The sequence below is a fragment of the Chanos chanos genome, chromosome 1, assembly GCF_902362185.1.
Source record: "Chanos chanos chromosome 1, fChaCha1.1, whole genome shotgun sequence".
NCBI classification, from domain to species: Eukaryota; Metazoa; Chordata; class Actinopteri; order Gonorynchiformes; family Chanidae; genus Chanos; species Chanos chanos.
In genome coordinates, this window is record NC_044495.1 from 46,854,862 (window position 1) to 46,881,870 (window position 27,009).

Sequence of the window (27,009 nt, forward strand, 5' to 3'; positions counted from 1 at the left end):
TACATTTTTATTTTTTTTAAGTTAGTCTTGCACACTGCACCCAGTTTTTTGCCAACTGGGGAGATTAATTATGGAGGAGTAATCAAGTCTTTCACATTGTTCACCTTACATTCTGTCCCTTTTTTGGAATGAAATAACATACCAGGTTTTGAGAGTTCATCTCACCTCTCCTGCCACGTGGTGACTGACCTAACTGTTGAGTTTGCATGGTTCGCCAGTTGTGATATGTAGTGAAATAAAATCAAAAAGACACTAATGTCCTTTTTCCTGGTGTGTTATAGGAGCTTGTGAAAGTGACAATGGAGAAACAAGAGCACCCATCTCCCTCGTCGCCTGTGAAAACTGTACCACCTGCCCCTGGAACTGACAGGTTAGTCTCACACAGGACATCTGGATCACATGTGCTGATGAACCCTTAGCCTTTCTGCATGTGTTACTGTCACTCTGATCATTGAAGAAAAAGACACTTTATTAAGTATTTATAATTTGAAAGTGAACTTAAAATAGCTGAAATATACAGAACAGAAATATAATGAACTTTTTTGGAGCAATGATTAATGAAAGGCAGGAACATGTAAACCTGTCCATTTCTCCACCTCTCTGTCAAAACAAAACTCCTAAATCTCGCTATGTCACTGCCCTATGTCCGCAGCGGTACAGAGCCATCTGTCGTTGAGAAGGACAAAGAGAGTGTGAGCAGTACCTCAGTCACAGAGGGACAGTCCACAGAACTGTCCACTGATACAGCGGATGAAGAGGTAGCCCCTCCTAAACCCCCCCTCCCGGGTCTGAAAGTACCTGAACACTGGTAAGTATGCTTAAAGATGTGTATCTTTCTTGTTATCCTTCCTAACATTAAATCCCAGGAGATGAACTGTCAGTCTGCTTCTCTAGTAAAAACAAATGAAAAGAAAAAGAATTCATGTTAGTAGTACGTTTTGGGAAAGCTGTGTTGCTTTATAGGTTTGAAAATAATGTTATTTTAGGAATTGTTCAGAATGAGCATTGTTAGCACTGTTGTCTCACAGCAAGAAAGTTCTGGGTTCAAATCCTGACCGTGCCATGTTCTTTGTGTTTGGAGTTTGCATGTTCTCCCTGTGTTTGCGTGGTGCTCCGGTTTCCTCCCACCATCAAAGAGGGAAAGAGGCATGTATGTTAGGGTTAATACTCCTGTCTGTGCCCTTGACCAAGGCACCGGCAAAAGAGCTAGAGTTTGTCCCCCGGATGCTGCATGCGGCTGCCCTTTGCCTCTAGTGTGTATATAGGATGGGTTAAATACAGAGGGGAAATTCTCCCAACAGGGAAATTCTTCTCTCTGTCTCAGAGTTGTCTCTCTGTGCCAGGGGTGTCTCTCTTTCACTCTCTAACTCTGACTCAGAGCTCTCTCTGTCTCTGTCTCAGGGCTCTGTCTCTGTGTCAGAGTTCTCTTTCTGTCTAAGTTGTACACAGTAATGAGTCCTTTTTTAGAGTGGCTGTCAGTCTGTAGTCTGTAGCAGCCACTGAGATGACTATGATAGCGTCCTATTGAACTTTCCTATTTTCTAAACATTGTTCTTTGTTTAAGCGATCAGCGGCTGGCCTCCAAAGGTCTCACTCTTGAATTGTTTACAAGAAGTCTAAAAAAGAAGGTGTGAACCGGAGCGTTATAAATAGTGCCGCTTTGAAAATGCAGGTCTTTGAAGGGTGTAGCTGAATACGTGATAAAACTTCCTCTGGCGAACTGCCTCACATGCACGCTTTTTCTGAGAAATCGTCTTTGCAGTGCCCACACTCTGTTTTAATTTAAGTGAGAATAACGAAGAGAGAGAGAAGCTTTTATGAATTTGCAGCGATTACCAAAAGAGAGACTAACAAATTTTGTTTTTATAGAATGTGCACTTTTGTGCATAAATATTTCTGCACCCACATTCCTCTTCGCTCGCTCTTCAAAGCTTAACAGCTAAACAAGATAGAGCCAAAAGTTAGCTCTAAAATTTGTCATCAATAATACATGACTTTGATACAACACATTAAAAAAGTTCTTCTCAAGTGTTTTCTTTAGAGTACTTTTCAAAATTTTCAAAAAATTAAAGAATTCTAGAAAATGTGATGGCATTATTGCAATGGCTGCGTGGACCATGCACTGAAGCAAGAGACAAAAGCTGTTTTGACTGACTGTGTTTTCCCCTGCTTTGCTCTGATGGTACAGAATGGAGAACATATGTCTCTCATCGTCTGTGGCTACAGATGCATTCCACAGCTGGAATGCTGGGAATGCTGCTGCAATTCCACACTCTTGTCACACACATTATCTTCTTTGACCATGACCCCAGAGTCTGCATGCACACGTGTTTCTAGACTCATACACTTACAATGGTGACTGTGTGGACCACCAACCCCCCGAAAGCTGTTTTAATTCATCATGCATAGATAGATGGATGAATTGTAATAGCTCCCATAGTTCATTGTGTCGGTGGAGGTAGAGAGTACGAGATTCATAACTGACATGTTTGGTGCGGAATCCATCTGTAAGACATGGCACTGAATTGAACGAGGGGCATCCATATTCCTGCTGGTCATTAACATCAGTTGAGCTACCAAACTGGGAGAGCTGGGCAAGGGGAGAGGGAGAGATATTTGAAGCAAGCCTGCCTACATAAAGAGAAGAAGGAGTTGAGGATATTATGGTTGGTTGACGCCTGGTGGAAATGAGTGATAGTTCTCCTGTAGGGGTTTGGGGAGGCCGAGGTAGTGGCTGTGTGGAGGGAGGCATGGAAGACCAGTTTACTAAGGCAAATGACTCTGCTGGTGCCACAAGACCAAGGATTATCTTAGAAAATGTGCTACGTCAAAGTCGATGATTTAATGGTATGTCGAAGTTACGTGGGATTTCCATAGTTGCAACTCTCAGAACCATATAAGGATTACTCTGAAACTCGGAGCTCCAAATGGGAAAATCATATTTCCGATTTGTTGTGTATCCTAATATGTTCTGGAACAGTCCATGCAGAAACTGCTGATTTGCATGTTGTCAACATTAGCTAGCAGACTAATGCTAGCTAGCAAGCTGCAGTCACATTTGTTGGAGAGTTTTTCAATCTTAAGAAGCAGTTGTGTCAAATTTATGACTCCATCAGGGAAGTACCGGATTCTGAGAGAGATTTAATGCACCAGTGCTGTAGAAAAAAAAAAGAAGTCCTTTGACAAATAGATAGCATGTGATATTTCATTTTAGAAACATTTGTGTGGAATACAGTTTGTTGAGCATGAACATTTTACATCCGTGTAAGTAATTTCACATGAATGTCCAGCAGAAGGACCTGAAGATACAGTGAAATGTCATTTTAGTGGTGTTATTCGCAACCATTCTAAATATCACGCATGTGGATTTAATATTTGTGTTAAAATGTGTGATGGGCAGTCGTTCATTAGCCTGTATCTCAGGGTCTCTCTGTTTCCAAGTGTTCTAAATTGATTAATTGGACCTGGAAAGGAAAAAAGGAATAACAGAGAAAGGGAAAGCAGGAAATGCGGCAAAAAGAAGAAAAAATGAGTTAGTTATGTAATGATAATGGAAAGGGAAAATAAACTAGGCGCTAAACTCCACAGCCTCCACAGGATATTGTGATTGAAATATATGAAAATTATGTTGAAATTGGCATTGAGTGGTGGAACAGGTTCGATATTAATCTAACTACAACAGATAATGATTGACATATGATTGACGGCAGTGATACAACGCAGTATTGTACACTAGTATGGGGTGAGTCTCCCAGCAAGTTAAACAGCTTAATCTGGCCCATATTCATTGACTGGACAGTTTTGTTCTCTGGTGAGGTTTAGTGGTTAGTTATTTTATACGACCTGTCTTAATGTGGCCAAATGGCCTGCGTTTGATGTGTAACTTCTGCCCTCTCTCCAGTCCCCCAGCTCTTCCTCCAAAGAAACGCCAGTCAGGCCATTCTCCCACCAGGATTGCAGTCGTTGCTCCAATGAGTCGCACCACAAGTGGATCTAGTCTTCCAGTCCCAATTAGCAGACAGGTATATGTATCATGTTTTTGGATGTTGCTTGCAAGGATAGTTGAATATAACTTTGGTGTTGACTGGGTTTGCCCATTACACTCTGTAGTAGGTTATTGATTTAGACTTGTAGTTGATGTTGCTTGATGCTAATCCTCCAGGAGTACGAATCGGATTCCCTGCAGAGACGATTTTCTGGTGGGAGCCACTCATATGGAGGGGAGTCTCCGCGACTGTCCCCCTGCAGCAGTATGGGTAAACTTAGCAAGTCTGATGAGCAGCTGGCGTCTTTGGAACAGGACAGCGGCCAGTGCTCTCGCAACACAAGCTGTGAGACGCTAGGTAAGATATATGCACATTTTAGTGTACACATGTATCAAAACGAAAAGTTACTGTTAGGATTCTGTTTGTGTATGTTCTGATATCAGTTCTGTTTGCTGATCCCAATGCTTCACCAATAATGACAACAGTTATTTCTGTAATCCGACCAAACACAGCAACCAACTACAGTTTGCTCAGGTGTTCATGTTGACCTGTTCGAAACAGTTGGTAGCTAACTATCTAGCTCATCTTCACTCCAAAAGCAAGACAATAACCTAGTGTTTCTGTAAATTACAGCTTCCTGTCCCAAATCTAGTAAACATGCTGGATAGAATCTAGCAGCATAAGAAAACTAGTAATTGTACAGTAAATGCCATATTACACAGTAAAGTATTCTTAGCTAGCTTAGTCCCCCACCCCATCCACAACCAACCAGTAAAGACCAATATTATATTGCTTCCAAATGATTCTTCCTCATGTGCTTAGCAACCTTCCAACTCTCCGTGTGCCTCTAACACTCAGTTGGCATATCTGTAACAAGAAGCAGAAACAACATCAACAAAAAAAATCTTCTAAACTTTTACGTTGCAAAATGCTGCTTGTGTGCTGAAGAGTGCTTTTTCGTAGGTGAGAAAAATACAAGCAAATATCACACCTGTCCCTTAGTAGGTGTTTGTAAACAACTAATAAAGTATGAACTTGAAATGAAGATTAATGTAATGAAGATTCTAATATTAAATCAATGCACATACACCTTTTCTGTACACATCTGCAAATATTGTTATACACAGGACCAGTGGGTCCACCACTAGCAATACATTACAGTTGATCCGAGGGTTTCGTCATGAAATCAGTTCAGTCCAAGAGCTGTAATTGTAATTTATGAGTTGATGGTTCATTACATATATTCATATAGCAGACGCTTTTATCCAGGGGGACTTCCAAGAGAGGCAAAATATGAACTGTAGAAATAATAAATGTACTAGCTGTCGGTATACTTTCCGGTGTTAAATTTTTACTTTCTGCATGTAGTGTTGGGGATCATTGAGTTGTATTAGTCACTTTATCACACCAGACATGTCACCCGCCCAACATGTTCACTACAATACTGAGTAGTCCTGTTATCCACACTGTGTTCAGTAATGCACCAAATAATCCGTTTGTCGTTACTGTTCATTGACCTAGCCTGCTACTTTTGCTAACGCACGAAATAGTCACACTGTCATTAGTGCTCGTTTCCCAAGCACAATCTAATCTAATCTAACAATCTAATTCACTAACACTCTAAATAGTCATATCATCCGTAATGTTGATTTACCTAATACAATGCTAAAACGCTGAACCTCCAGAACGCAGAGTGTGCAGTTTTTTATTCATTGTGAAGAAAAAACATGTGATACAATTTAGCAAACATTTAGTCAAATGTGATATGGAGACCTGAATAACCAAAATACTTTGTTTAAAAATTAAAAAAAAAAAAAAAATGACAGAGTTATTGAAAGGTGAAAAATGACAGGAAATTCAATGAAGTACCTGGGCCCTTTATCTGAGTACTGACAGAGTGTTCCGGAAAGGCCCAGCATGCCTCCAAACCTTTTGTGATTTTAATGTTCTGTATGCATGTGATCATCATGTAACTCAGGCCGACACGGGTAATGTTGTAGCGTTTATCGACCATGTAGAGCCAAGTGACCATGTCAAAGCTGGCACACTGAGAAAAGTCTCTGCAGGATCTCAGACAGGATCAAAGACAGCAAATGATTTTTCCACTCCACAGCAGGAACTGGACACTTCAGGGTTGTACTGCTCAAATCCTCTCACGGTCATGGTACAAATCTTGACACGCGCCATGGGAGCCATAGATGTCCTTGACTGGAATTAGAGACAGGAAATGGGAGTTCCTGTGGAAGCCAGATCTTTTCATAAATCACCTTGGCTCTGTCTGGTGGAAGGAAAGAAGATCTGTAGAATTAAGTTTAAGCTTAGCTGAAAAATCTTTCATTTTTTAAATCTCTCTCTTTCTCTCTCTCTCTTTACCCCTGCTGTACAGATATCCAGGATGGCTATGATCCTGACTATGACTTCCTGCACCAAGACCTGTCTACTGTTGATCAGATCCCTCCTCTCCATGGCAGTTGCCTGAGTCCCCTACCAGAGTCCCACCATGAGTCCTCCTCTCCATGCCCCGGACAGTTCCCTTGCACGGCCCCCCCTCTTCTCCAGCCAGACCAGTCAGGTCTCTGTGCCCCTCCAGCGCTGCCGGAGAAGAAGCGGCGTAGCGGCACGTCCCAGGCCGCCTCCACGGACGGTTTCAGTTCTCACATGCCCCTGGAGCGTCTCCGCTCGCAGTACGACAACATCACGGACGACGACATGCAGCCGCCTCCCTTCCCTCTCTTCACCCCGATCCCGGCCATGCCGCAGGGTGACGTCGTAGATTTCGTGCCGGAGTTCAGTGCCAGCGGCGAGAACGGAGACGTCTCGCAGAGTCCCCCGCCCCTGCCTGAGAAGAAGAGTCGGCACAGTGAGTATGGCACAGGCTGACACAAGCTGTGTTAAACTCATAGAGCAGGGGGTAAACCTCTCTATTAAAACTGCACTTTAAAGACAGGAGCAGGATGGGTTTAGGAAGAGACTGAGGAGAAATTACAGATCACACCCAGGGAATTGGTTTCCACTCCTGCATTGATTTTGATGTATATATACACACATTCTGGTATAAAACTCTAAGGCCGGTCTAAAGGTTGGCTTTGGACACATTACCAAGCTTTTAAAATCTAAAAATGCCGCGCAGTGCATCTGGATATCAGGACACCCTGTGCTTTATTTCTTAATTCCACTGCCTTTAGGTATATCAACAACTGACATACACAATACAAGCTCAGCGTGTCCGTTAGCAAACTTTAATATCATTGGATGTTTTTGAACCATTTTAAGTAGTAATGTATTTAACAGGGTTTTATTCTTTGACCCATCGTTGCGGTTGTTCAGAGCAGAGTGATACAGTTTTGTTCTTGGATCACGATGTGTGTCTTAAACTGGGTGAACAGCTGAGTTGAGTCAGTGTCGTCCAGGGTTGGGTGAGGAAGACGATGATCTCAGTCCAGCCGTGGCTCACGGAGTGTTGTCTTTTGTCGACGAGATTTCTGACTGAGTCTGCAAGGCAGGCAGGAAATGACCTCATGTTTAATGATTGCCTTAGCAGCTTCGAGTGCGTGGGAGGAGCATTAGTGACAGCATAATCAGTGTGTTGACTCCTGCGTTTAACAACAAAAAAGCTTTCATAGACGGATCAGCCCAACAGTGAAGCTCCATATGCTTTCAGACTGGTGACTGGGTCTGAGTTCCAGATAGTGTGCTTTTGTCAGTTTGTTATGTGCTGCACCTCATTATACCATACAAAATAAAGTACCAAACAAACAGTGGTATTTGCTGATGACTGCTATAGCTCTCATTTTCCTTCAGTGGCCAAGTGGTTTAGAGCTACTTGTCTGTAAATTGCTAGAGAATTTGTATTGTAGCTGTGACAGTCCTGCTCCTCCTGTAACTTAAATCTGTCTTAGATCATAGCTGTGCGTGGCATCATAACTCTCAGACTTGCACACTTATGTTGCTACACTGTTGCACTGACACTTGTGTAAGTTCGTATGCCTCCACTTTACTTCACCTTCACATCACATTAGAACTCAGTCCGTGAACATACGCTGAGTGTTGTGGTTTTTGTCGACTCATTTGTGCCCCTTTTTTTCCGTCTTTGCACCCGCAGTCCTTAAGTACATGCAGTTTGTGGAGGACTACTCCGAACCACAGCCCTCTGTGTTCTACCAGACGCCGCAAAGCGAAAGCATATATGAACAGCGGAACAAACGCTTCCAGGAAGTGTACGGCTTCAGCGATTCCTTCAGCAGCAGTGACTCTGTGCACGAGCCCCTCCCTCCCCCAGCTCTGCCACCCAAGCAGAGACAGCTGGTGAGTAACACACCAACACACACACACCCACACCCATTCACCCATTTTGTCTTCTTCCCCTTTCCTGGGACCATATTCACAAGACATGTTTGCTCTAGTGCCTCAGAGGAAAAAAAAAAAGAACAGCTTTTTGAATTTTTCGGGAATTTATCCTACGTTGTTTCAAACTAAACTTAACTAAACTACACTTAAAGAGCACTGCTGTAGTAGGAAAAACTCAGAGTGTCAGTTACAGCTGTGGAGAGCGCTCTTTTGTAGCTTTGTAATGTCTCCAAAACCTGCATATCAGCACTATGGTATCGATTTATAGATCAAATGAATTACTATAATATGAAACACAGTGAACAGAGGCAGTAGTATCTATTAACATCAAAGTCAGAGATTTGCTGAGAATAAAGAGCGCATGAAACCAGATTCACATCAAAATTCAAATTTCCGAAGCAAATTTCTGTCTTGTTAGTGGGTTTCACTGTGTAGGTTTTTCCATCACGTGTCCATCCCCTCCACATATCACTGCAGCCCGTGACTGTCATCAGGTTTCAGCCGCTGCTCTGGAACACAGCACCAAAAAAACAAAATCTAACATTGTAAAGTGTCGCAGTGACAGTGACCTTTCATATCTCAGTGATGTAATGGGAGGTTTGTGTCTGCGGAGGATTAGGTTCTTAGAGGATCCATTAGCCTTGAGTTGGCAGAAGATAGAGAGGTGAATGTACTCCTCATCAGTAGACCCGTGTTAAACTTCTGTTCACTTTGAGTATAACCTGGCTCTGAATGTGAATGGAAAAAAAATTGGCCTACTTTCTGCAGACAACACTAATTTGTCAAATAATCCAATATTTTATGATCATTAATCATTATTAAATACGTGCTTAAAACAGCAGTAACCTAATAGAGATTGGCCTGAAACATTGTATGATGCAGTCTCAAAGGATTTACATTAGAATGACATGTGATTTGGCAGTTACTCTACACTGAGGTGAGAAATGCTTGTTTGGATGAAGCTTGTTAATCAAAGATGTCTCTCCTGTCTCAAGGCAGCGTATTTTCCTTCATGTCATGGGAAATATAATGTCATTGTTAGCTTGTTCAAGTCAAACGGTGTCCACTGTTTTGTTCAGTGTTGAGAGTTAGGCCACACTGAGCACCTGCCCTCTGCTTATGCACTTACATTCAGGGAGGCCAACTGACACCTGAATGAACGACTGGATATAATAATCTTAGTGTTCTGACCCTACGAAGACTGTAGACAGCGCTAGGAGTTCTCTGTGACACACCTCTGTTTTTGACCGGAAATTTCATGCAGAGAATATGGCAGTAGTCATGCTGTCTTGTGCGACCTTGTCATGCAGGTTTATAAAAGAGAGGATGTTTCTGTTGTGTACATAAACCGCTTTGACTTTCGCAAATATCCTGGCGAAATTTAATTTTACGATCATCCAGAACTTCCTCCTGTCCTCCTTGTGACTGTGTTTCTGGCAGGGAGCTCACACGTCAGGGCTGGGGGCAGGAGGGGAATGCTCTCTGTCTCTGGTTGATGATCTGAAGTGAGTACTGAGAGAAATTGTGAAATGTATTGGTAGCCATAGGGTTGAAGGTTCATAGTCCAACTGCAGAACAATGCAGATTTGCCTTTCAAAAGTCTATTCTTACATCACCATAAACCTGTCCCTTCTCTCACCCTGGCTTTTCGATTTTTCTTTTTTTCACCCATCATGTTTTCCTTTCACCTGTTTTCCCTTCCACCTGTCCTCTCTAACGTGACCAGTTAAGTTGGCCCACTTCAGGTCTCTTAAAGCCAAGTTGAAGATGATGTTCTATAATCTTCAGTACGGAGATTGATACAGAGATGAGATGACCCCTGACTGCTCCTAGATCAGTAGTGTTTTTCATGGCCTTCTCGGGATGCTGTCTCTCTGCCTCCCTCCTCTATTTCAATTCGCCGTATGCTCACAACTTGCTTAGCCTTTCATGCTCCTATGGGTAAACTACACCTTGCGCTCTTTTGTCTGGCGACTACTTTTCTCTCTGTCTTTTTCTGTCTCTTTCTCTCCTCATAGGCCTCTTCGCACTCTGCGTCTCCCTTTTCTTCCTCCTCCTCCTCATCTTCTATGTCCTGCCACCTCCAGCAGTGTCAGGCTGGGACGGTCTCTGCAGAGGGAGACACGGTGCCCAACCTGTCCGTCTGTAATTCAGGCCTGACTGCTCCCCTGGTGAGTCCTGTGGTTTGACTTGCCCTGCTCTTGCATGCTTACACTGTTCTCTTTTACACCCACCAGCAACTTCTTTTTTTTTTTCTCTCGCTAAACTCACGGTGCTTTGTGGATCCTCCAATCAGTTTTGATATTTCTGTGTGTGTGGTGTGTTTTTTCTTTTTTTTTCTTTTTTTTTTTCTTTTTTTGGCCTGTGTGTGTGTTTGTTTCTTGACTCAAATTTGAAATGACACTATTTTCCCTTTTGGACAACATGTTCTGCTGCTGATAAGGATGTGAAACAGGATGACCACAAGCTCACCAACATGCAAACACAAGCACTTGTGCACACACACACGCACACACACACACACACACACACACACATATCAGGCATGCCAGGGGTTGCTTTTATGAATTGCGCTCATCAAAATATTTATATCAAAGCATGCACACACAGTTTACAGCACTTTTAGGTGTGGCTTCTGTAGGAAGTAAGGGCATTGTTCACCAAGTCACTTTCAAAATGTCACACTGTTCTTGTTTTTCCTTTTACTAGGTATGTAAAGTGAACTGTAAGGATGGTGCCTGGGGGTGGGGGAGGGGAGAGGGGCGCCAGGATGGAGGGCACAACGTCCAAAATAATTCATTTTTTCAAAGCATCTTTTTCAGTTGTTGAGAATCATGTGTTTTGTGTGAGAGGTTTTCAGAAGAAATCAGAATTTCAGAGCTCTTTTCATTTAGTGCTGCGTGGCAGTGTTTTGACATGTGATCTTATTTGTCAGTACCCATTCCCTCTCGCCTTTAACCGCTTAAAAATCCATTTATTTTTTCTGACACTGTTTCATACACATTTGGATACAGCAGCTAAGTCAGCTTTGTTTGCTCGAGTCTTTAACATGAGCAGCATCTAAATGAGGAAAGTAGAGTATGCGGAACTGAAAACTCCGTATTCACATTACTTTGCTTGTCGTTTTTCCTTAACCCTGATGTCTAAGTTGAGTCAGTTCCCTGCTTTGTCTGTAGAATTCAAATTACGTGGAGGTTTTCAGTTTCAGATTTACTCTATTTACTGTCACATGTTGCTATTGTTGTTGCTACTTCCTAAGTAGGAACTTGACAATATTTCCAAGCTGTTGTAAATACCTTTTTTTTTTTTACTTTAAAAAAAAGAATGCCTACCAAACAAGACTTCTTTAAAATATGGGCTCAGTGTCTGAGGCTCACTTCCTCTGAGACTGCAATCGAACCAAACCATTTCGCAATGGCCCTCCGGTTCCCAGACCCTGGAAATAAACTATTGTTCCTTTCAACTTCAGTCAGATTGCAGCAAAAGATATGAAATTGGCTCAAGTTTCTGGGCGATTTATTTAGTTTTTAAATGTTTTAAATGCAGTCATGAGGAGATATGGATTAGTCATATTTGAGTCTGAGAAATGTAGCAAAATGAAAAAACATTTTCAAAATGATGTCCTTCAGGTATAGCAGTATAAGTACTCAAAAAAGTGCTTAACTAAATCACAGGTTGTGTAAAAATTTTCAGCTCCCTGTAGCTCAGATCAGCAGAAAAATGCACAGAAACTACAGAAAACTAAAACTTACGTTTCAGTTTTATTGAGGTAACTGTTGTAGAACTCTAGTTTATCCCTATTGTGACGAAGCAGACATTTTTAATGTACAGCATTGTTAATTACAAAATAACATTTAACAGCCTGTGAACACACATGGTAAAGATGCAGAAATGAAAATCTCTCATTAACAGTTGTTATTATGCGGTTCCTCAGCATGCTGTAGAAAATTCCATTGAATTAAATGGGTCATCCCAATGTTTGTGCGTATTTCTTGATAAAATTAATAACCACTGAGAAAAATGAATGACCACTGCCACCGGCAACGGGTTTTGTGCCTCTGATTCGCATATTTCATATCATTCCGCAAGTAGTCCGTTCACTTATCAAAACAGAAATTCATGGTAATTTGTATCTGACAAGAAATGAATGGGGACGTCAGCTTTGGCCTCCCCTGAGATGTGCCATTGATTGTGTCAAACTGCACCATTAACAGAAACATTCAAACATTCTTTGCTTGCTTATATTTAATATTGGCAGGAGGAAATTCAGTGTGATGGTTCATCGACTTCCTTTTTTCTTTTTTTTTCCCCCAAAACACCTTTTTTAATGACACTGGGGCCTCTTTAAAGCAGATGATTGTAGAGGTATCTTCTATGACATGAAAGATTAACAGTTGATGACAAGATAAAGATGTACTCCGTTCAAACATTATGAAAGTAAATGTAAAATGTAAAGAACAATGGATTCCAAAATAGGTTAAAATGAATAAAAAAAAAATAAAATTAACAAAATTGTCAAAACAGGTCCCAAACCTAGCCCACTTCTTAATCTGCAGGCAGTGACATGAACGTACTGTACATTTTGTTGAAACTACAATCAAATGCTTTATAAACAAAATGCTATGAAGTTTGTCCAAAAAAAAGAAAAGAAGCATAAAGAAAGAATATATAATGTAATCCACCTGGATCTAAACCACCTTCTAACTCAAGGCAAGACAGAGGTGTATGTATGGAGTGCAGGTTCAGTCCTTTTCATTTCGGAGTCTTTTGTAGGTCTGGATGCCATTTGTCATAGTCCTACTGTGGTATGTGTATCAGTGTGTGCGTTAGCAGCGTGCCAAGACGTACTGTTTACCGAGTGTTAGTACCAAAGCAGAGTGATTAGGGTGAGTCTGTCAGTCATTGTGTGCCTGCTCCAGGACGCTAGGGTTTCCTATTCTTTCATGCTGCATAAATCTGTATAAACAGTGTTACGCAACCCGTTACAGGGATAGACCACCCACTGTCACTTCAGTGCATGAACTTTCAGTTTTTTTTAATTTTCAAAAATACAAAAATTCTGATTTTTCCCCAAAGGATCTTAAAATGCACTCCTTACTACGCTGTTTACAGTGGGGGTGTATTGGCTTTTTTGTTCTCTTGTCAATGTTTTTTAAATGAAAGAAGGGTTTTAAAAAGCATAGCCAACACAAGGTCTTCCATATGGTGTGTAGTCTGGTTTGGACTCATTCTCATTCAGTATCCACAGGAGGAGAAAGCACCATCTTTTACTATTAGTCTTTTAGACAGGAGATAAAGAAAGTGCTACAGCACAGCCTGCCATCCATACAACAGAAAAAGAGCATGAACAAACAAAAGTGTGAAGTGTGTCACTACTGTCACACCTCAACTGTCTGAACCAACAACCAACTCACTGGCCTGTCTGAACCTACAACCAACTCACTGGCCTGTCTGAACCAACAACCAACTCACTGGTCTGTCTGAACCAACAACCAACTCACTGGTCTGTCTGAACCAACAACATACTCACTGGTCTGTCTGAACCAACAACATACTCACTGGTCTGTCTGAACCAACAACAAACTCACTGGTCTGTTTGAACCAACTCACTGGCCAAGTGGTCTAAAGGTACTCGGAGTGGAAATGGTTTAACTTTCTCTTAAATTATTTGCCTCTTTGCTCTTTCTCAACCAGTATTAAATTATTAGCAATAACTCAGCTCATATATCAGAGGGTCTTTTTCTTTCTTTTTTTTTATTTCAGTTAAGTAGAGTGTCAGACATACTTGTTTTAAATGATTCTTTGGAAATTCTTTCAGGTAATCTGTTAAAATTGCCTTGACATCGTATTATAGTTGGTTGACTGAATGAATTCGTTCCAGAGAACTGCGGAGGCTTAGGCACCGTAGCTGTGTCAATATCAAAGTCAGTGATATGTCAGTATCTCAGGTCAAGTGTTGGACCAGTGTGCAGTACTGTAAGTTATTTTGTGACACAACTCTGTATTGACTCCTCTTTTGGAAACATGCAGGGGTAGCTAGTTAGTTGCAGAACTTCTTGATTATTGCAAAATACAAAAATCCCAAATACAAATCATTGCTGCCTTTTAGCTCTATTCCATTTAAAATGCCAGAGAAGACAGAATTAGAGACTGTATGAATGTGGTCATGATGCTGAGTGAGATTTAGTTAATCACAGTTATCTCCATGGATAATATTTATTTGTTTATGAATACTGCGCCTTTGAGTCTGTGAGGTCTTAAAAACACAAGCCATTAGAGTAATCACTTAAAACACGTGCATCAAGCGCCGAGGCATTCTCTAAAGCCATTTGTCCCTGTGGTGAAGATGCCAGAGGAATGCCGTGTTGATTGTGTTGTCACATTAAGCATGGCGCCAAGAATGATGATTACTGTGAGGAACAGCACTCAGAAGACAGATTGAGTCAACAAGTTTTTGTTTGTGTGTTTGTCTGACCTCAATTCTGCCATTTTCTTACTTTTGTCCCAGTTTTCCACTCCTTAAAATCAAGCAGGGCTCTTCAGATTCTGATTGTTCTAAAAGTCAGTGCGTGACAGTTGTTTCTGAGAATTTTACTGACTAAACAGATCTGCACCTGACATGATAACAGTGATGGTGAATGTAACACAAAGAAGACTGTCTCTTTCTTGCCAAGTGTTTGTTTGATGAATGTCTTTTGAGAACAGGGCTATTCTCACTACTTTAATTTCATTTCTGTTTCAGAGGCATTTTTCAGGCAAATGTGTGGTGGACTCATAAAATATGATAAAGTTTTAAGAGGAGCTTATGACAGTCCATAAATTGACATAATTAGGTACAGAGATAGAACCCAAAGCTATGTCTTGTCCTGTTAAGTAAAAGGCTGAAATCAATACATTTTAATACAACCAGACTTATCAAAGAAGACTTTTGATAGCACCCTTCTGAATGAGTTTAAAAAAAAAAAAATGGATGAGTATGCTTTAATTCTTTATTTCTTTAATACCATGGTCTGGATGAATACTCATTTCTGTTTGGCTGGAGGCTCTGAGTTAAAACCATTAAATTCAAGTTATCCAAAACGAGTTTAATCACCAGTTTTGTTACATCATATGTAGCCACAAAGGCCCTGTTTACACCTTGCATTAAGATCCAGTTTTGGTGATCCGATCACAAGCGGACAGCTCAGAAGTACAGGTGTAAATGCACCCAGTGCGTATTGAGGTGGCATCGAGATCCAATCACTCAGACCACATTCGGAGGTCTGGACCGCATATGACCGCATTCTTACAGCAGTGTAAACGCGAATGTGACCTCGACCACATTGAATGACCGCCTACTCATCTGACCTCCTCTGTTTACGCGGAAGTACGAACTCATTCGCATACGTACACACTGGCTCGCCAGCGGCATCATATTAAAGGGCAACAACAGGCAAAACAGATGTTGTTTTGAATTCTTCTTCCTCTTCCTCTTTTAATTTCTGACAGACTAGGCATGGGAAGTGCATTGATGCCTCCCGCCTATTAAAAACAACTATGTTTAATGTGAAAAAGCTTAACTTGGCTTTATGTTCCACAACTGAAATCAATGATCACCAAATCTATCTCTTTTGTCAGAAACGCCTCCTCCTGTCAAAAAATCAAAATCGAAATCCTGGGAGTATGGTCATTATCTCATGTTAAGCGTTTTCCTCTCCATTGACTCCCATTATAAGCTTAAGGTGCCGTAATGTCCCAAAACAGCAATCAATGATCACCAAATTTGTCTGACGTCTAACATGTCATAAGCACTATCTGCAATCAAAAAAGCAAAACTTTTCAATGAAAGTGGTAACGTGTTGGAAATGATTTACGTGCTTATTTGCATATCGAGTGGGGATGTGAGATCTGATCTCAAGTGGTCACTCAAGACACGGATTCTAAAGCCAGGTGTAAACAGACGTACTCAGAGCTGTCCACTTGTGATCGGATGACCAAAATCGGATCTTGTAAGGTGTAAACAGGGCCAAAGTACCAAATTACCCTGTGTAACCATAGCAACATGTTTCACCTTAGCTGTAACTGTAACAAGCCCAGTTAACAGCAGAAGCTTTAGCTCTGAAATGATCCATTTTTGAAATTATCCATCCACAATGATTTTTACGTTTCCTTCAGTGTATTTGAAGAATTCAGCCACTTTCATGAATTGGATACAGCAAAGGAAAAAAACATGGAGAAGATGACACAAGAAAATTGAAGCCTGAAGAACTTAAAAAGATAGAAGAGGACAAGTATCAAGTTAATCATAATAAAAAAAGTCAATAAAATGGGCATTAAATAGATTCAAAGATAAAAGAACACTGTCTGCAGACGTGTTCATTGAAGTATTGAATTAATACTTTTTAATGTGAGTGACGGCAAGGTTATAGTAAAACCTCTCCCTCAGTGAGAGAGACTAGCTTAATAAAGGAGCTGTAATGGATACGGTGAACTTTTACAGTAAAATGCTAAACTGTTACCTTACAGCATTTTCATTTTGAGTCTAAAACCTTCAATACAAATAGGTGAATGATCTTATTTTAAAACTGTGTTTGGCAAGTGATCGTCGTATAAGTGGGATAATGCACTCCAGGGTGTACATTAAACCATTTTAATGGAACTGCATGGAGGCAACCACTCTCTGCTTTGCATTGAGAGCTGCTTCACCCCTGTTAACGCACACTTAGTCCTACTTACAATATACCTGTGAGAAATAAACTTAGAAATGAGCTTTCTTACAGATAATTTGCTTTTTTTCCACATATTTTTAAAAAAGTGACCATAACAGAACAGCTACCTTCAAAAACACTTTTTTATTGTTATTTATTTGGCAGAAGTAAATTTAAAATGCTTTACTTTTAGAATGATTGCAGGAAATGTGATGTACTTCTCAGCTAAAACTACATAACACATGCATATCCTTTTCACTGTGTCTGTGTTAATCTTAACACTAATCTCTGTTAGATTTCATCTCTTCTGTTGGTCTCCTCAGACAGTGGCAGTTTTTTTTTTTTTTTTGTAAGGGAAACAGCCCAGTATTGACAGGTTGGGAGCTGAGGTCCTAAGCATGTTCTCTTTTGATGGCTGTTCTCCTGAGCAGGTGACTTAACACTATCGCTGTTCCAGGAGGGGTCGAATTTTTAAGCACAGAAATGATTGCAATTTGCTTTGGGAAAGAGGTTCAGTTAAATAAGTCTGAGTGGTTACAAGGCAACGTTAAGGTTTTCACACTACGCTGGCACATTGCGTAAAGTGCAGAACTGATAAACTACACATCTAACTATCATTTCATCACGTAGTGCATATAGTGCTCTCAAATCAGACAGTTATCAAAAGCTGGTTGCAGCTGCTTTCAGGATTACTGAAAGACAGAAGAACTGTCAGAGCTTTACCGTAATACAGCCTTTACTGTGCTGTCTCCTAACTCTCCTTTGATTGCTCCTTTCTTCCTTTCTTTCTTTTTCTTTCTTTCTTTCTTTCTTTCTTTCTTTCTTTCTTTCTCTCTTTCGTCTTCTAATGCAGATTTCAAGGCTTAATAACTTTGCACCTCTTTGCTTTGCTGTTCTTTTTTTTTTGTTTGTTTTTTTGTTTTTTTCATTTCTCCTTTGCCTTCTCTCTCACACTTCCACCACCACAGAGCCTGGACCTGGCACCTCCAGCCAATCCTGGTCAAGACCTGGTCTTGGTGGCCAATGGTTCTGTGGGCAGTTCTGACGGGCCTCTGTCTCTCTGCCTCCCCTCTGCCTCCTCTCTGTCAGACACTCATCAGCCTGCCCTGGTGAGCCCCAACTCTGTCATCTGACACTTCCTGGGTGCTGTTTGGGAAAGGAAATACTTCTGTAGGGAGAATTAGAGAAATATGCTTGCAAGTCAACAAGGTGTGCTGTCATTGGAGGGAGTGAAGAGGAATTTGTGTGAAAGTGTTTTTATTAGCATTGTTGGTGTTAGAGCTGTGTTTAGAATAGCACCAAACTACAGGTTACTTTGTCTTTCTGTAAAAACTTTTGATGTGTTTCCCCAGTTAAATGAAAAACACATATCAAATGAGTCAGTAAAATGATCTGCCTGATGTTTCAACTCCTGAATGATTGTAGGTACAAGTAAAGTTTTCCAATCCAGGGGTCAGTGGATCACGTAGCTGTGGTGCATCTCACTCTCTCAGTGCCACTTTTTCAGGGGCCTGAAGAATCATCCATTATTCACATAACTGTATGTTTTGTGTCAGTATCTTTTCATTTAATAATAAGGCTTTTTTTCTGTGTTATCTCTGAATTTCTCTCATCGATTTGGTGGCAGAGATAAAGTATTAGGGCTGAGATATCTGTGTCATTATGAGGGGTTTAGTTACCAGGCTGTTAGTCAGAGAAGAAAAGACTGAGAGAGTACCATCACCTGATTAAAGACGGAGAGGTGTTGGCAAACCATCCAGAGAAATTATCCACACCACGCACAAGCAGGAAATCCCCAAATCCTGCTTTACCCTCCTGTAAACACACACCAAAACAAACAACTATGCTAGTGTCTGAGCTCAGTAAGAATGGATCATGTTGGGTACTCACATCATTTAGCACAGACAAACCTGCTCAGGTCATCCTGAGGACAGCAGGGATGAGTCAAATGACAATCTGACCAAACTCATAGCGAGATGACAGCTACACATTCACTCTGTATATGTCAGTTTACGCTATATGTCCTATATGTTGGTTTACATTTATGTTAAAGACTTTATGTAATGGCTCTAAAGTGAGGAGATATGGACAGTTTGCTGTCTGCTACCGCTGCTTAAGCTTCAGGTGACGGGACTTTGCCGTGATGTCTGCACAGCAACAGACTGTAGACTGTTGTTATGGGTTTTATTGTAGTTTAGTTTGTTTTTTATCTAAAGCACGCTCCGAGTGGCTATAGCATGATGAGCAGACTGAACCACACCTCTGCTTCCTGGCGCCTGTCAATGCCTTTTGCTGTGTTCCTTTCCCTCCCGTAGACTGAAATCCCTTACGATGAAGGAGGGGAGGGTGAGTACGTCAATCTGTATTCCTCCAGCCAGGCCAATGGGAATCTGCTGCTCTCCCATAGAGTAAGTAGAACGTCACCCCTCACTGGACTGAGGAGACGCCACAAAGCATGTGCCGGAACAGAGGCCGATATGTTTCGCATCGCTTGCAAAACAAAAAAAAAAAAGAATCGAGGCCGCTATCCCCCGAGAATGTCCCTCTCACTCGGCATGCTTTGCCTGTGCTTCTGATGTTTTGCGTGACGTAATTTGGTAACATTGGAATCATCATGGCAGAGCTGACGCATCATTGTGTGTGTGGGTGTCTTTTTTTTTTTTTTTTTTGTGCTTTGTGACGCGTCCAGACGGTTTGTTTTCCAGACTTGATGTTACATTCATCATGTCCTAACACTGCAGTGTCATTTGTTGATTGCCCCTTGTCTTCAAAGTGGAAATTGAATGGCAAAAAGTGACATATAAAAGTACATCAGTGTCAGTCCCGCTTCTCCTAACTACAATCGTATTCTACTAACAAACGACAACAGAGACTAACTGGATTTGCTAGTTAGTTAATGTGCTGTCATTCCATTAACAAACGACAACAGAGACTAATCTGATTAGCTGGTTAGCTAACATGCTCAGTTTTTCTCATGACAGTAATAACCAAGATCCCTCTACAGCAGAAACCTAACACAAACCATACAAACTTCCCCTAAACGTATACCAAACCACACAGAACATCATGACCATCACTGAGATGTGTGTGTATGTGTGTGTGTGTGTGTATGTGTGTGTGAGTGTGTGTATGTGGACCACAGCATTTCCTGCATGCATGCATTCTGTGATGAGAAACAAAAGGATTTTTTCCTTTTGATGTCCCTTTGTTTGATGTGGTAACTTTAGCTGTCAGTGAGACAGAAGAGAGGGGCCACTGCTCAGGTCTGTGCATGTAAAGTAGACTGGAGAACATTTCACACAGTCTGAGACCATAGACTCTTTTTTTTGTGTGTGTTGTTTTCCTTTAGAGAGGTGGCAGAGCATTTAATGTATTAATTATTATGTATTAATTTATTTACTTATTATTTTCTATGTATTATCTATATTTTCACGTTGTTATAATTATATAGTGCTGCTTGTTGTGATTATTTATATCAAGAAATAATGTGTGTAATTATACATGTAATTAATATAGACTTGTATGTAATAACTTATTTTCTGCTCAGTAATTTTGTAGTAGTCACAGGATGACAGTGACATAACTAACTCTGTGTTTTTTGTTTGTTTTGTTTTAATTTGTTTTTTTTATCACTTACCACTCACTTTGGGCACCAGGAACCATCACAGCTTTCAGGAACAATGCATGGCCAACTCTGAGAACTAGTGAGGTGTATCAGTCAAACTGATGACTTGGTTGAGTTTATCAGTGTCAGAGGTCAAAGAGCAGAAAAATTGGAGCGGAGAGTTAGCAGAAGCAGAAAAGAGAAAGTGATAATAGTGCTTTTTTAGGACAGTTGTTTATTTTGGTTGCCAGGTAACCTGATTTGATATGTTTTAGCCCACTGTGTGGTGGACACTTACACCAGGAAAGCAGAGAGGAAATTGACATAGGATTTCCACTCCATCACTCAAGAATGACTTAAGATTCCTCTTGTGTTCCACTCTGACCTGCTGTCATGAATGGTTTTTAATGCAAGGTGAAAGGCAGATCATCTTCTGATCACAGTAAAGAATTTTTCAGCCTGAATTGGAATAATGTGCATGTGTTTTAATAAAAAATGACCCCTGTTGAGTACAAGGCCTTAAGCAACACTTCAGATCTCTGTGGAATTTCTGTGAGTGTGGCTGTACTGTTTTTGATGGCAGAAATTTGAATATTTATTGCTACAGCTGTAGAAATACTTGAGCGTGCGCTAATTGTTTCGGTGCCGGGCTGACCCAGACCACTGCTGTCTCTTTAGGCATGTTTGTTTTTCCTACTCCTGCTTCTTTTCGGTGTGTGCCCACTTTATTGTGTCTGTTCCTGAAACCACAGTCGACCTTAAGTCGACACTGTATGAAGTAAAAGGAACAGCCCTGAAAAGGAGACCTTTACGGTAACCGAAATCGTTCTGTAGAAAAGCATCAAAGCCCTCTTTTCGCCCCTGAGTCATCCTTAACGGGAATCCTGATCTGCCCAGACAGTCCGTTTGGATACACCCCAACACCTCTCACAGTGCCAAGACTCAACACGTTTGGTAGTTATGTGTGGGAGTGACATGACATGGTTGTGTGTTGTTGCAGGATCCCAGTGACGAGCCTGAGGACAGTGCTGTGGAACAGAGTAAAGACGCTGCTGACACCGACAGGTAACAGCCCTCTCCACGACTGCCCAGTTCTCCACCCACAGCTGGGTCACACAGCACTTTTACTAAGCTGTCTACAGATGCATGTTCTGTGTGCTAACAGTCTTTTTGACCGTACACTGTTGAATTTTGTTGCGTTTGCAGCTTCTGAAGTCGTGTTTTGAGAGTTTTGGGTGGATGACACAGTATGGTTGCGAACATTTGGGACCAAGAGCATCCCTGAGTTTCATGTTGAGCACGGTGAAAAACTCCACTGTGTGTGTGTGTGTGTGTGTGTGTGTGTGTGTCGTTGTGAGCAGGAAGCAGAGGTGTACTGACTCAGGCCAGGAGTCTGGGGAGGTGGATGAGCTTTCTCTCATAGACCATGACGAGATCATGGCACGGATAACACTAAAACAGGAGGTGAGAGAGAGAAAGAGATTCACAACACTTGAATCATTTTACTTAGAAGCATTTCTGTCCCAAAACAACTCAAACTTTAACATTTTGCCTGATGAATCAGTGGGTCTCTTTTAGCTGCTTTGACCTTAATGTCATTGTCTTGAATAACTTGGTATAATGTAATCATTTGGCTGCACTGAGACATAACAGTCTACTGACTACTGAGTAGAAGTAAACTGAGTTGAGACAGAGTGTCATATTCCACTGCTGCCCTCTGTCTGTGGTCTGGGGTAACTGCAGTGCCTTGCTCAGTTGTGTCTGTGTACAGTATGTAGTGTTGTTAAATAACACAATGTGGTAGTTTCAGACTAGCTGCATTTAGTTCACCACAGAGACAACCCAAGCCCTGTACACTGCACATACGCGGTGTATTTTTACACATGCTACTGTCTACACAACCAACGTACTTTCGTCAGTGTATCCACTGTGGGTTTGGATGTTTAGGCATTACTGGGTTTTCTTTAGAGCCATCCATATTTATCATGTGTTTAACATATGTACCGTTTATTACGTGTTAATGTGATACTAGCTATGCTATGGGGTTTGAGAGAGCAGTTTTCATGTTTGTGTGAGATCATTTAATTTAGTCGTTGCCCACTCCCTCTGTCTCTCTCTCTCTCTCTCTCTCCTACCCCCTTGCTCTCACGCTCTCTTTCTCTCTCTCTCTGTCTCTTCCCCTCCCTCTCATGCAAACTCACAGAATGATGATGGGCCTGATGTGAGAGCTGGATCAGGGGACATTCTGTTGGTTCATGCCACAGAAACAGAGCGCAAAGGTATTCACCACCTCAGAAAATTCCACATCTGTTTGGGCCGTCTCCTGCAGCAGTCTACATAAAGCAGAATGTAGTTTGCTATGTGGTGTAGCAGTGAAACAACCAGAGAATTCCTCTATATGTTTGGATTGCCAGGCAGACATGTGAAACATATTTTATATAAATCTGTTTTTTTTTTTCCAGATCTTGTCTTATACTGTGAGGCATTTCTGACGACGTACAGAACGTTCTTAAGCCCTGAGGACCTCATCAAAAAGCTTCACTATAGATATCCTTTCCCAACACCCTCAATCACTCACTCATTTAACTAAGAATGTCTCTCTTACCTGTGGAGGATATTTACAGAGGCCAAACTCAGTGGCATGTAATTGTATATGCTGTGCCCAGCCTGACCAGTCCAAGGAGCAGTACCATGTAACAAAGCTTGATTGTTGCCTAGAGATAGCTGCCAGTCACACACACACACACACACACACTCTCACCCATGCATACACACACACACAGACACAGACAACTGTCATTTCTCCTTAACCTCTCAGTACATATACCAAGTTCTGTCACAGCTCAGACAACTTTAAAAAACGAGTCAGCAAAAACACTTTCTTCGTCCTTGTGCGAGTGGTGGATGAACTTTGGTAAGTTACATGAGCACAGACTTTTGCTGCAGCCTGTTGTTTAATCGGCAGAATTTATGCCATGTCCCTTAGTACTTTACATCTGATTACATCAGTGTGTTCTGACCTCCACTGTCTGTCTTTGTAACTGGTTAAGATGGTCGAAGGAAAGAAACATCTGTCTGATCTGTCCGTCTGTGTAAGTGGTTAAGATGGTTTAAGGAGAGAAATATATGATCAGTCCATGACTCAAATGAGCTCATGGTTTGTTATGATTTAACTCTGGGGGGAGGGGGAGGGGGTTGGTTTTGTTAATTCATTTAGAGCCTCTTCGTCTCCTGGAGAAGTAAACAGGAAATCTCTAACCGCTTTATTCCCGCTGTGTCATGGTCTTGGTGCTTAGTGCGGTGGAGCTGACGGAGGACATCCTGAAGCAGCTGATGGAGCTGGTGTTCTGGCTGGTGTCTAACGGGGAGCTCAGCCTGGCCAGGGTTCTCCGCAAGAACATTCTGGACAAAGTGGAACAGAAGAAGCTTATGCGGTACACGTTCTCCTTCAAACCGCTTGCTGCCAGAGGCGTTGCCGCAAGGTAATACACACATACACACACACACACACACATCAGAATAAGGCTTGTAATGTGATCAGACCAGGGGGAAGAAAGTGTGTGAGAGCAATAGACAATCAGAGTTTTAACCTTTGACGTTTTTTAAGTGAATGAACATCATAATATCTCAGACTACTCAGAGCACTTTTTTTTGAGGATACATACAATTCTCTTTTCCTGGATCAGTTCTGTGATTATCTTTTAATTTTTTATTGAACTGTTTTAATTGTGCCTCCACTACCCAGGCCAGGCACCCTGCACGATTTCCGCAGTCATGAGATCGCAGACCAGCTGACTCTCCTCGACGCAGAACTCTTCTACAAAATCGAGGTAACACGTCCAACTCGTCAAAGGCCCTCTCTGCTGTGGATTTGTTGCCACTCTCAGGCTGTAGGGGAAGCATTTTAAATCTTTTATTTGAACCTTTTTGAATCTTCCTCACTCTCCACAGATCCCAGAGGTTTTACTTTGGGCTAAGGAGCAAAACGAAGAGAAAAGTCCCAACCTGACCCAGTTCACAGAACACTTTAACAACATGTCCTACTGGTACGGCCTGTCTAACTCACTGTCCACACATCTTACATGTCTCACACAACACTTTAACAACATGTCCTACTGGTACGGCCTGTCTAACTCACTGTCCACACATCTTACATGTCTCACACAACACTTTAACAATATGTCCTACTGGTACGGCCTGTCTAACTCACTGTCCACACATCTTACATGTCTCACACAACACTTTAACAACATGTCCTACTGGTATGGCCTGTCCAACTCACTGTCCACACATCTTACATGTCTCACACAACACTTTAACAACATGTCCTACTGGTATGGCCTGTCTAACCTCACTGTCCACACATCTTACATGTCTCACACAACACTTTAACAACATGTCCTACTGGTACGGCCTGTCTAACTCACTGTCCTCACATCTTCACGGGGGGAATTCATCACCATCACTGTCTGTTTCACCTTTCACACAGTCAAAGAAAAGGTCATCCATCTGCTTAAAATGTCTCTTTCTCTCTCTCTCTCTCTCTCTCTCTCTCTCTCTCTCTCTCTCCTCAAGGGTACGTTCAATAATAATCCTCCAGGAAAAACCCCAGGACCGCGAGAAGTTACTCTTGAAGTTCATCAAAATTATGAAGGTAAAACCTTTGGATTGGATTTTTCTTGTTAATTAATCAAGGTTATTTTTTTCGTTTTTAGTTTTTTCAAAACATCATCAATTTGCTGATGTTCTCCTTTGTGTGTGTGTGTGTGTGTGTGTTACTTACTTTCAGCACTTAAGAAAACTAAACAACTTTAACTCATACTTGGCGATATTGTCTGCTTTGGATTCAGCTCCCATCCGGAGACTGGAGTGGCAAAAACAGACATCAGAGGTCAGCGCCACTGTGTCCTTTTACACATGCACTGGTCTTACACCACACATTCATCACCTTGTCTGCTCCTTCTAAACCTGCCATCCTCTCTCAGAATTAGGACTGATGTCTGCTGGTGTAGGAATAATAACTGTGTTTTAAATGTCGTGTCCTCAGGGGTTGGAAGAGTACTGCACTTTAATCGATAGTTCTTCCTCGTTCCGGGCGTATCGAGCAGCGTTGGCCGACGTGGAGCCGCCCTGCATACCGTACCTGTAAGTGCTGGGGCAGTGTTGTCCACAACTCCTGAATGACTCTAAGTAACCTAGTGCCCGCCAGACAAGGATGGGCTCCCCCCTCTCAGTCTTCATTGCATGCCACTGTTTCCACAGTCAAACTCAGTAGGGGTCAGGCCTATCATCTGTAAAGCTACTCTGTGATACTATCCGTTCTGTAAACCTCTATACAGATAGAATAGGATTGAATTGATTCCTTTTTTGTGGGGAATTTCCTGGAGCTCTGTCAGAGACAGAAACAGGATTTGAATGGTACTGTTTACTGTCCTAAGTGCAGTGCGGTGAAGTATTGAGCCATCTATCAGACACAACACTATCTTGTGTGTTGGTACTCCTCATCAGTGAAACGTTGGCTGGACATTCCGGAACAGTTTACACTCAACTGTGTCATTTTGTGTTTAGACAGTCAAGTCTCAGGATTTTAAGATACACACATAGAGAAACAAAAACAGGTAAATGGTGAATGGATGACGGCAGGTAATCCATCAGCATTGCCAAGGAATGGCAATGTTGTACTTTAAAACTTTAGAGAGAAAGTCAACTGATGCTGGCTAGAGAATAAAAGCATGCTTACTGCAATCTGACCTGCTCTCTGGTCTTCTCCAGTGGTCTTATCCTCCAGGACTTGACCTTTGTGCATTTGGGGAACCCTGACTTCATCGATGGGAAGATCAACTTCTCCAAACGCTGGCAACAGTTCAACATCTTGGACAGCATGCGGCGATTTCAACAAGTGTGAGTAATAATAAAAAAAAAAAAACTAAAAATAGAGGCTTTAGTTGTGAGTTATTGTGTTTTTTCCTTCCTTTTTGACCTTATGTATTTATTCATCCTTTTTTTCCCCATAGACATTACGATCTCAAACACAATGAGGATATTGTTTCCTTCTTTAATGACTTCAGTGATCACCTGGCAGAAGAGGCGCTGTGGGAACTGTCTTTGAAGATAAAACCACGTAACAAAACATAGGAACCCATCCTGCTTTTATTAAGAAGAAAAAAAACCCCTGTAATTTAATATACCTGTCATGAAGGAATAAGAGACAATAATCAAAGAGGACTGTAATGGCAGCTATTAGACTGGGAAACAGATTTGTGTTACAGTTTACAAGACGCCCTTGGTTTTGTTTTTGTTTTTTGTTTTTTTACATATATGTTTGCGATTGCACTGCATCATTGCCTTTGTGTAAATATGTGAAGAGCACAGACCTGGAGGCGTC

At 41.5% G+C, this 27,009-nt stretch overlaps 1 protein-coding gene across 1 annotated transcript in view; it reads left to right on the plus strand.

The window, feature by feature from the left end:
* rapgef1a (Rap guanine nucleotide exchange factor (GEF) 1a) overlaps positions 1-26,759 on the plus strand; it is a 37,302-nt gene extending 10,543 nt beyond the window's left edge. Inside the window, exons 5-25 of the mRNA XM_030764632.1 lie at positions 282-370; positions 653-808; positions 3,902-4,022; positions 4,163-4,343; positions 6,373-6,846; positions 8,089-8,291; positions 10,352-10,516; positions 19,336-19,428; positions 21,625-21,689; positions 21,983-22,088; positions 22,828-22,903; positions 23,087-23,171; positions 23,446-23,538; positions 23,921-24,106; positions 24,370-24,454; positions 24,576-24,670; positions 25,200-25,278; positions 25,414-25,515; positions 25,672-25,769; positions 26,397-26,525; positions 26,639-26,759. Coding sequence (XP_030620492.1) covers positions 282-370; positions 653-808; positions 3,902-4,022; positions 4,163-4,343; positions 6,373-6,846; positions 8,089-8,291; positions 10,352-10,516; positions 19,336-19,428; positions 21,625-21,689; positions 21,983-22,088; positions 22,828-22,903; positions 23,087-23,171; positions 23,446-23,538; positions 23,921-24,106; positions 24,370-24,454; positions 24,576-24,670; positions 25,200-25,278; positions 25,414-25,515; positions 25,672-25,769; positions 26,397-26,525; positions 26,639-26,759 — 2,802 coding nt within the window. The remainder of the gene's footprint in view (positions 1-281; positions 371-652; positions 809-3,901; positions 4,023-4,162; positions 4,344-6,372; positions 6,847-8,088; positions 8,292-10,351; positions 10,517-19,335; positions 19,429-21,624; positions 21,690-21,982; positions 22,089-22,827; positions 22,904-23,086; positions 23,172-23,445; positions 23,539-23,920; positions 24,107-24,369; positions 24,455-24,575; positions 24,671-25,199; positions 25,279-25,413; positions 25,516-25,671; positions 25,770-26,396; positions 26,526-26,638) is intronic.
* The last annotated feature ends 250 nt before the right edge of the window (positions 26,760-27,009 follow it).